The sequence below is a fragment of the Calliopsis andreniformis genome, chromosome 10 (assembly GCF_051401765.1).
Source record: "Calliopsis andreniformis isolate RMS-2024a chromosome 10, iyCalAndr_principal, whole genome shotgun sequence".
Taxonomy (NCBI): domain Eukaryota; kingdom Metazoa; phylum Arthropoda; class Insecta; order Hymenoptera; family Andrenidae; genus Calliopsis; species Calliopsis andreniformis.
In genome coordinates this window covers 20633822-20644874 of record NC_135071.1, presented here as the reverse complement: position 1 = coordinate 20644874, position 11053 = coordinate 20633822, and the positions used below count along the sequence as shown (strand labels likewise).

Here is an 11053-nt window from a genome sequence, read left to right as displayed (position 1 = left end):
TTTTTTCTTCATATATAAAAGAAATGTCACCATGACTGCACACGACGCGGCATAACTTACAAATGCATCAGAATTTCTACTGTACAAATTTTTCACACTTTTATCTAATGCCATGGTATTTGTTTAATATTAAAAAATAATAAAACAATGTGTAGAACCTGACATGTTACAATGACAAAAAATGCACATCTATCTTTTTTAATATTTATGTAAAATAAACAGCATATACAAGAAAACATTATGGTTTTAGAAAAGGTAGATATCTATATCTTGTGATATAAAATTTGCATCCAGATGTACATACATGTACGTAATAAGTAATTAATAATGAAAAAAAATATAAATGATTTTTTATGGCAATCATTAATGTTTTCCTGACTACATGATTATTTCTATTATACTATGTATTAATCAATTTGAATAACATTTAACTATTTTCTGTCAGTCATAAAGAATTTTGACGGAATGTAAATTATTTTTAACACGAATATCTTCAATAAATATGTGCAGGCTGTTCTATAATTAAAGGAACAATGAAGTCTCATCTCTCTAACGTGGCATTTGGATGAACAAGTAGATATATAGAATTCAATTTCTAATATTCAGAGAAAAAAGTTAATATCATCTTCAACGAATTTGTATAACAAGTACGTATATACGTATATACTGTTTACATACGCTTTTTTAAAACATTCAAATTGAGATACTTATGAATCCTTTTTTAACTGTTTTAAGTGCCCGTACGAATAATAGAAATACATCATATTTACATGCTCAAGGCCGTTTGCAAATACAAGATGTGCGGAATGTATAAATAAAATATTTGTAATACGTACAATAGAATTTAAATAATATTACAGAATGTTGAATGCACAATGTAAAAATGTCAATCATGGCATTCATACTATTTCTACAAAACATACATGAGACATACCAGCTCTTCATTGAATTAAAAACAGTCTGATCGAATATAAGAGTCTTATATTTCAACACTACTACTGCTACTACTATTACAATATATGTATCTGTACACACTCGGGCGCGTTTGTGTGTTGCGGAATGTTAAACTCTTACCATATTCGATGACCTGCATTGTTTAATGAAAAATTGTTTTGCAGGAGGCAGTGCTTTGACAACGTGCATTGCAATACCCTCTAGTTATTGATTTAATAGATTTCTGTCGTATCAGATATTCTTTGATTCCTGTGTAATCTTGGAACTGAATTTTACTTTCAAGATTGACGAACTTATTAGGTTGCTAACTTTTATCATCTTCATTATTTTAAATAAGCCAATGCTATGATAAAAATTCTCTTTCTAATTCCGAAATACTTGGTTTTCTACTTCTATTAATTCTCCGATTAGCTTGCAATGGAACAGTGGCATCTTGGTTTTGTCCATGGATAGGAACATCGAGCAAAGTTTCTCTATGATCTCGCGCAATCCCATCTCGATCGAATGTCACCGGTGAAAATCGAACCCTACTGATAGAAATCTGACTGTCTTTAGCCGAAACGTAACTCGAGTCTTCGGATGTTAAAGAATCCGGCGGCGTAGGATTGGTCGGCGTTCCTGAACCGGAATTGTTTTTGCTCACACTCTTATTTGGAGAATTGTACGAGTAATTGGATCGTTTTAAACTTGATCGTAATCGACTAACAACCTCTAAATTACTTGGTCTTTCTCCTGAATTTGAATTCGAATCATGTGAATTTTGACGCGTCAGTAACTGCGAACCGTAATCGTGATTAAGCACGCTAGGACTATACGATCCTACGTTTGAAATGACGTTGGATGTTCGTTGGTAATAATGTCCAGGTGAGTACAAAGAATAATCGTCTTCGTCTTCTAAACGAAACGTCGGATTAATGTTACTTTGACTCGATGTGCTAGTGTTCGAAACATTCGATGAGGTACGATGATGAGTATACGGAGGAAGTCTTGATACCGGCCGAGCTGGACTATTTATACTGCTCGGATTGTCATACGCGTGAGGGAATTCGGGACATTCGGGCATTCTATCGCTGAAAGGAGAGAACCACTTGATAAAACGTTTCAAACCCATGATTGATATTGGCGAGAAACTTACTGGTAATCTGTAGGCACAAAATATGTTGGTTCTGGTGGCCTATAATATTCTGGTGGAACAACTGTGTACATTGGAGGTCCATAGTCTGGAAAAGGAGCAACATTCCCCATATATATTGTTGGTACTCTCTCCATTCTATCAACTCTTCCTGGATCGTGTGTGTATACATCTTCGTTACTAGTACTACTGTTTTTTCTTCTAGGACTTGGTGTAGGGGCGTTAGAACCTGTACTGCTTGCATAGTGTTGAGGAGAATCTGTGAATCTCAGAGGTTTGTCAGGCATCACACTGGGTGGAAGACCAGGTGCTATGCCACCCATGTTGCTTAAGAACGGCCTATAACAGAAATAATAATTGTTGGTAAAAATAGATATAGTAAGACAATACGATATTGATGTTTTATACCTATAATGCCTTGCTGGACCATGATACGTATTATGAGGATAACCGCTACTTGAACTAAATTCATAATCAGGCCCGAGGTAACTAGAGTTACGATTTGATCCGGTGTCCGCTTGAAACCACCATCGTGGAGATTCATCTTCACATTCACCAAGCCGTGGGTATAATCTTGGATGAATTGGAGATATGTTTGACATTCTTACATCATACCCAGTAGCTACTCCAGCTAGCATAGCTGCGATATTGTACAAAACCAATTCTATTATGCTTAACTTTGGTTTCTTCATCTCGCCATTGTAGAGAGTTGGCATTGGAACAGGCATTGGCATAATGTAAGGTCCAGTTAATCCAGGTTTCAAAGGATAATCCGATGTTACCCAGTCAGTTGAAAGATCAGGTGGTAAGGCTGTATAATCTATAAAAATAATCAGATTTCTACAATAATAATAAGGATAATCATAAAGAACTATTAAAAATGCACATGTTGAATCATAAAATATAGTTGAAACATTTACTTTCCTTGTCGCAATATTAAATTTAAAATAATATTTTTTCAATTATCATCCTTTTTCTATTCAATTCTCAAGAATTACAATTATTTCAGATAATCATATTTTTATATTTCTTACCTTCATATGAATGTAATATAAATTTAATATACTAAATATTATACAAAACAGTTTAGTATTATAGTTCCAACATGCTTATTTGTTGTTAAATTACTTACAATTATTTGTGTGTAAAAGCACAATGTGTCACGTGCATTGTATTAAAACATTACATGCTGCATTCTCGTTTAAACTATTCTTTACTACTAAGAATTTTTTTACGAAGCTTCTCTATTGTTTTTCTAAATAGTATAACTCTTTATAGAATATTGGAACTTTAAAAATAAGTCAAAGTGTATAGAAAGAAAATATGATATTTGTGACATAACAAGCATTTACTCCAATTAATTTTAAACAGTTTTCTTTACCCTATATAATTTTCCTCTTCTCATTTTAGAAGATTTTATTTTTTCGTCTTGATTTTGTATACAAAAATGCGCAAGAGTTATATATTTCTTTCTTAAACAGTCTGTATCTCACATATTCTATTGAAATGATTACAAAACAGGAATATAGAACAACTAATGGAGTATTTGTTCATAAATGAGATTGGAATTTTAGGGTAAAAAAAGGACCAAACCCATTTGAAGTTAACAGTTAGGATTCTACTGGAAGCATGCAAAAGGATTTCTTTACGCTCGGTTATTGACACGAAATAATTTAATATATTTATATGTATATGTAACAAATATAATAGAAAAATTCTATTATACTTTTACTTCATTTTATAATTAGTACAGTAACTAAAATAAGCAAATGAAAATGAATAAACTAAACTCCAATCCTTAAGGTGCACATATTTGTGAAATTAAAATGTACATATTAAATAGATTTATTATAAATTTGTTATACACTGTCAGTTCACTATAAACCGAGCGTAAAAATTCAGAAAACGAAAAAACAAAATCCAACGTGTCCAACTGAAAAGGTTTTATTTAAAAAATTTCTATTTCTAAATACAAGTGTGCGTGTCGCTCCATGTGTTGTACGTAATATGTGCAAAACTTCTGAATCTAAAAAAATATTGAGAATCTACAGTAATACAAAAATTAAATCGCTGTTAAATTGGGCTGAATAATTAACAAACTTTTAAAGTAATTTAAATGTAAAGAAGACAACAAGGAAAACAATAAAACTTCTACCGCAATTGGAACACCTGTTATTCTTTAATTCTATGACTTTGATTTTAGTTTTGTAATTTTCACAATTACAATTATGTAAAGACATCTTTTGATAACCGCTCGAAAATCAAGTTTGTTTTAATGGCAGAAGCATATAATTTCTTTTTATACAATAATGGAACTGTTAGCTCTGCTTTGTTAGAGTGTTATATACTCCAAATAACGTCAGAAAAGAACCAACACCAGAAAGACTGCATTTACAACATTTTATGTAATCACTAAATTATAGCTCAAAGTACGAAGTTTTTATCAGTTTAAATTAAATAATTTTTAGATTATTGTAGGGTATAAATCACCCTTAATTAAAATACTCTAAAAATAATATAATATTCATTGTGTTTGGTATACATTACGTATACCAAAAACGTATATTAAGAATTAAATTTGATAGACATTTGCATTATAATAAAGTTAGTTAATTAACAAGCATACCAATTTATGCGAATAAAATAATTTTCAATAGTATGTAGTTCACTGTAAAAATGTTTAATTTTCGTGAATTAAAATCATTGTCTTATAAAAAGATACATAATAACAACATGTATCATTTCAAAGAATTCAGCCAAATAAAATAATCTTAAACACAACACTACCTACATAAAAAAGGGACAGTGTAATTCACTATTACATATTTGCAACTGTACAATATATAACTAAAACATGTAAATATATTGGCTCGCTTTTCTTAGATAATCAGTAAATATAGAAAATCTAGCTGAATGATGTATTCATGCACTCCTACTAAAATAATTTTAAGCACAATCTACTTAAATAGAACTTAGTGAAAAAAAGAAGAATAAAAAATTTAAATATGAACATAGAAAGCAACTGTCAATTTGAGATCTTTACTTCACTACCAGTGCACAGAAGTAAAAATATCATATACTCAGACTAACTGTGATACAGAAAGAAAAACAATCAGGTCTCTTATAAAGTGTAAACAGTTGCGCAGCAATGGTAAACTTACGAGTGGGATAGATGCTTTCCTCAGAAAGGCCTGCGATAAAGAAAATATAGGGTAGTTACTAAATAAAAACATATAAAACAGAAAGAAGATATGTTCGTAAAATGCATTTACGAATCCTAGCATCTCCTATAACTTACACCTTTGTCTTCGTCAAACATAACGTTATTTGTCACTTTTCTTTAAATATTTCTCAGCAACGGAAGTGTTGGGCGATGTGTAATCAATTGTATTCACGTCCTCAGAACTTCTATGAGAAGGAACATTCTCCCTAATCGATTCAACTAGACTTTTTTTTGGTCCAAAGTTAACTGAAGAATAGTCGCAGTCTTGAATGTAACCAGGGCCATGCATAATCAAATTACCACTATCGACGTGATCATCTTCACAATCGCGCAAATACTCGTTACTTTTTGACTTTTGATTCAACGAGGAATTCAAATCGAAACTCTGATCTAAATGCGGAGCGCGTTGTTTCAAACATGTGTCCGAAACACCGCTGATACAATCGAAAGACGTCGAGGAAGAGTTCTTGGATTTATTTTCATGGAAGAAACCTAAAGATTTTTTCGAAATGGAACTGTCGTTCGAATGTTCTGAATCGAAATTGCAGAGTTCTGATTCGAGACTCTCGAAATCTATTCCTTCTCGCGAATTAGCAGTTAAGAACTTGGGCACCGTACTACTATTCTGATCGGAATCACGCCGACCGAATTGTGGTAACGATATCGTATTATCCAGGACACTATACTCTACTTTAACAGCAGTGGCTTTATCGTCGAGCGTGTCTCGACTTCCCCAGGCCTTCATCTTATTAAAGACTCTCAAGGGGCTTTTAGACATCCTGGATTTGTGCTGAGACTTTTTACCCACCGAGTTTTCGGGACTCGATTCTAAACCGTCCGTATCGTTAATTTTAATGGTAACAGAATTTTTTCGTTCTGTGTTACGCGGAGAATTCAAGGAGCTTTTCCTTGATCCAGATGGAGAACGAAAGAAATCAGCAAGAGCAGCTAATCGTGATTCCGAGCTATCTCTGCGTTTTGAGTCCTTCGATTTACTTCTTTCCCGACTCTTTTTCTTCTTCACGCGCTTCGCAGTACCGACTAAACTAAATGCCACACTCTGCACAAAGTTCGAGGAATACGGGGAATGATCCCAATCACCGGTTACAACATATTTCTGGCACTTTGGAGTGGAGCTCTTTAAAGTGTTCCTACCGGTGGGTTTTGCGTAATTATCCATAACTACCAAATGCTCGTCCGAAAAATGAGTTTTAAGATTACTCGTCGATTTGTTATGCAACACCACAGATTCATAAATATCGTTATCCACGATAACCGAATCCTCATCTATATTGCAAGGTGGACAGCCTGTGCTTTGCATGATGTTGTTAGAATTTTCTGGAATGTTGTTATAGCTATATCCTGGTTGATTGTCTATCAAATTATTTGCTGAGGAGTACAACTTTCTGGAGGAGGGGTTACCTATTTCTTGAAGATGCGGGGAGCGGTGTGCGCTTGCCAACAGGGCGGTACGCAGGGGTGTCTTTTCAAGATCCGGAGCAGAACGAGACCACCTCTTGCCACCAGGAGATGCAGGATTCGGTGGCTGTGTGATAATAGCCCCACGTTCACGTTGGTGAAGTGTCGATGGCCCCCAAGTCTTACCCTTTACTCCGTCTGCTGGTACTATAGGAGGAACACAAAAAACAAAACGCTACTCACTACCATACTAATCTTCGCTCCTACCCTACATTCTCGTAAGCTTTCTACGTTCTTAAAGGGATCAAGATGCTTCGCTCAGTGATTATTTAGTATTCAAAAATTTTGTATTCCAGCATTATGTAACTCTGAAAGGCAACTTTTGCAAAAGAGAAAAAGCAATTTAAATGTAACAAATCAAGTAGTTAAACGGCTGGTGAACTCATCGTCCTCCATATTGTTAAATAAATAAATTGTTCATTTTTTAATGCGAAATTAAATTAGAAATAATAACAAAAAAATAAAATAGACTTTATGCATATATTACATATGCATAACCGTATTATTCACGCCATGCTAATAGAAATCAAATATTAAAAATAATTACAATGTGACTACGAAGCGCAAAGGGATTCACGTTTTTCAAAGATACTAAAAAGTATTTCAAGGCAAAATCATTCATGTGGTAACAACACGTAATCAGAGTGGTAAACTATTAAAACATATTTTGAAAACAAATCACTCACATGCGATCGCTCGAAGTCTTGGTATACTAGGAGAGCCTGGTGGACTGTTTGGTCTTGATGGGTTCCGTACTTTACCCCGGTCCAATGCTGTATGTTGAACAGTTATCGTATGACGAAAATCTAAATAAATATATATAATACATTATCGTTCCAATTAAATATACAACATTATTGCCAAACTATGTTAAACTGTACGCACCAGAAGGGAAACTGATATTACTTCCTGGTTCCTTCTTATTTAATTTTAATCTCGATTTCTTGAATTTTCCGCGCCTTTTGTTCGGCGTGGGAGTATTTTGTTGTTGAATTATCATTACAGTAAGTTCACGTTCTAACAAGTCTATTTCTCGTGCAGCTAATTCTTGTTCTCGTTGCCTCAAGTTTTCTTCATGCTGTCGTTGTTGTACTTGTGCTTTCGTTAATTCTTCTTCTCTACAGCGCAGTTCCTAATAAACAGATATGAAGAAACAGAGCTGAATGAAAATAAATAACTATTTACCAAGCTTATTATTACTAGACAAGGTAAGCACATTTGCTGCTGGGATCAAAATAATTATTAATACTGACTACACGATGTCTTACCTCTTCTAAGGAGCGGCATGCCTTTGTATAGCATTTAAAAAACGGACCATAAATGTTATTTCACTTTTATGTAACATTATTTTTGTACAATAGAATTTAAAACATACCTTTTCCTTCATGCGCAATCCATGAAGAACTTGTTCAATTTCGAGTCTCCAATCTTCTTGCATTGTATGAAATGACTCGTGTGGCGTTGCTGCAAATGCACTACGTACTTCGTCTAATGCTACTAAGATTTCCGCAAATCCCGGTCTTGAATGACTATCTGATGCCCAGCATGCTAAGTAATGAAATGTTTAATTTCATATTCCAATTGAAATAAATTTACATTTAAGATAAAGCTCTTAATATCAATGTAACAACAACATACCTTCCATTAAAAACCTCCAAGGTTGAGGGCAAGTTGATGGAATAGGCAATGTAAGTTTATTTACTGCAACACCGTATGCTACTGCTAAAGCGTCTATACCTTTATACGGCGTCTCACCCGTTAAAAGTTCCCACAAAAGTACACCATAACTGCAAATATGTTAAAGATAAATATAATAATACCAAAATAAGAGTCACAATAATTAAGATGATAGAGGAGACACTTAAACTGACCTCCAAACATCACTAGCTTTACTGAAAGTACTCTTTTTAATAACCTCTGGTGCCATCCAAGCATATGTGCCTGCAGCTGACATACGAGTTGTCTTATAAACTTCTCTTGCTAATCCGAAATCAGTTATCTTCAAGGTTTTATATTGTAGATCATCATTCTCTATAGGCTCACTTAATAGCACTATCATCAATAAAACATTAATAACACGTTATTGCTGATACAGCAGTATGTTCAAAATTTATATAAATATTGAGTTATCTTACCATTAGAACTTTTTAGGTCCCTATGAATAAGACTTATAGGTGCTTTATTATGAAGGTAGTCCATGCCTCGAGCAATCTGTATTGCCCAATCAACAAGTACGTCAGGCCTGATTTTTCTACCGCTAAGAACCCTGTTCAAACTACCACCGCGTGCGTATTCCATTACGAGACACATATTTGGCATTTTTAAACAAACCCCTTCTAATTGCACAATATTTTCATGTTTCAATAACCAAAATAATTTTGCTTCTTGTCGAACATTTTCTAATGTAACACTTGGATCTTCATCAGGATCCTGGCGAGCTGCTTTAACAGCTACTTCGCATTTTTGCCAAAATCCTCTGCAATATTATTACTAGTTATAAATTGAATTTAACTTGAATGTATTACAAATATTATTAAACAATTATATACCTATAAACTTTCCCAAATCCACCAACTCCTATCACTTCTTCCAATTGTAACTCTTCAAAGTCAATTTCAACTGGCTGAACTTTATCAATCACCGATGAAACTCTGTCAATAGTTTCTGCTTCTGCAACAAAATTGGCTGGAAAAATACCAACTTTTCCATGAATTTTTCCAGTCCACCATCCTTCATCACCTGAGATTTTTGAATCTTTAGATAAGACCTAACATATAGGAAAAAATACAAATGTACCGTAACATTCATTGGAATAAGAAATATATAACTTTATAACTACCTAGAATAGCTGTTTTACCTCAACTGTTTCACCTCTTTGCAAGGATAACTCATCTTCACCTTGGGCAACATAATCAAACAGTGCTGTGAAAATTGTTGAGCTATTGTCCTGTCGTGACTGAGAAGAGGAATGTGTACCATGGGATGGACTAGTCTGTTGAGAAACAGTTCTTGCTGTGCCACCACTATGTGTATCAGAAACACTGCTATCAGACATATTGTTGCTAGATGTACGTCCATACAAATATCCGTAACTAAAAAGCAAAATGTAAATGAGATACACACATCCTTCATTCAATTATTACAAAATCCAAAATATTTATTGATACACAAGTAAACAAACTCTGCACCTTGTGGAATGATTATTTGTTCTATTACTATGTTGATATCGTGGCGATGAGTTGGCTGTGTTGGAATTAGAGGAGCCATTCTCTGGATGAAGTAGAAACCGCTCGCTCCGATGACGAGCATCTGGTTGTCCGTGGTCCATCAAGGTAGACAAGCCTCTTGCCGACAACCCGGCTGGCGGCATATGGCCCAATACTTGCTGTATTTCTTTTCCAGAAGCTACCTCTTATTTGTCATAAAGCCTTGGTGGAAACCAAACGAACCACCAGCATTAACATAGAATGCTCTATCTGTACTGCAGGTTTTCTTTGAAAAAGAAAAAAAAAAACAAACGATATGTGTCTAAGGATCAACGAGACTTTCTCATCGATCCTCTATTACCTTCTTCTAACACTATACACAGATTCTTGCACATTTCACACAAGTTTCACGCGTGTCCCTCGAAATCATAATCGGCACGCGAACGTAGAACGATCGCTCGGTAATATCCCGTATAATTTCAAATATGCGCGAGGTTTGCATGAAAAAATGCGGGGTGAGAGAAGGTGATCACCACCGCGAACACCCTGTGCATAAAAACACTTTAACGGTGACCGGCATTTTGATTCGCGAGTCCGACAGTAACGCGTCGAAATTTTATTCTTCTGCGTCGACCGTCATACTCCTGTTGAGCCCATCACGAGATCAGGTTTGAAACGAGTAGAAAAGAGCTCGATATGCCTTAAAAGCACTCTGGGAGTCTCGCGTCGGGGTGTGTATACCCACAAGCCACTGTTGACCAGACCGATCCTCTTCATTGGATCGGCACTAGGAGCGACGTACGCAGCTCGTGCAGGGTTGAAAGCGACGTGTTCGCCTGCCGGAGGACACGACGCTTCGCGTCAGCCCGCAAAGCGCACGACGATTCCACATTTAACGATAGAAAACGGACCAGTGCTCATAGCAATAACCTAACGGACGCCATGTTTCGTTTGACGGCCCCACCGTTGACGTGATGATATATTGGACCGCGATTCACGATGAGGACATTTGAAAGGCCGCTGGTGTCGTTCGAACGGCTCAAGATTTCTTCGCAACAC

At 35.1% G+C, this 11053-nt stretch overlaps 1 protein-coding gene across 5 annotated transcripts; it reads right to left on the bottom strand.

Moving 5' to 3' along the window:
- Window positions 1–1022: 1022 nt before the first annotated feature.
- Window positions 1023–10907, bottom strand: LOC143184858 (mitogen-activated protein kinase kinase kinase 10). 5 transcript variants are annotated; one of them, XM_076387385.1, is made up of 15 exons: window positions 9977–10907; window positions 9646–9880; window positions 9338–9555; window positions 8924–9264; window positions 8660–8840; window positions 8427–8575; window positions 8164–8336; window positions 8057–8077; window positions 7674–7920; window positions 7475–7594; window positions 6732–6935; window positions 5248–5277; window positions 2495–2906; window positions 2090–2425; window positions 1023–2024 (listed from the first exon to the last, which is right to left on the bottom strand). In XM_076387385.1, the coding sequence occupies exons 1-15, from the start codon at window positions 10156–10158 to the stop codon at window positions 1298–1300; spliced, it is 3576 nt and encodes a 1191-aa protein (XP_076243500.1). In that variant the 5' UTR covers window positions 10159–10907; the 3' UTR covers window positions 1023–1297. The 5 variants fall into 5 exon arrangements, with proteins under 5 accessions (XP_076243500.1, XP_076243497.1, XP_076243496.1 ...); XM_076387382.1 differs by having other exon boundaries at window positions 2090–2906; window positions 9977–10280; window positions 10356–10907; XM_076387381.1 differs by having other exon boundaries at window positions 2090–2906.
- Between the last annotated feature and the right edge of the window lie 146 nt (window positions 10908–11053).

Bases quoted from the DNA above. Each gene is read 5' to 3' on its own strand.
- LOC143184858 (XM_076387381.1), bottom strand. From the start codon at position 10,158: ATGCCGCCAGCCGGGTTGTCGGCAAGAGGCTTGTCTACCTTGATGGAC. The intron at 7,595-7,673 runs GTGCGTACAGTT...ATATTTATTTAG, and splicing joins TAATATCAGTTTCCCTTCTG to ATTTTCGTCATACGATAACT. The intron at 2,907-5,247 runs GTAAGTTTACCA...TTATTTTTATAG, and splicing joins GGAAAGCATCTATCCCACTC to ATTATACAGCCTTACCACCT.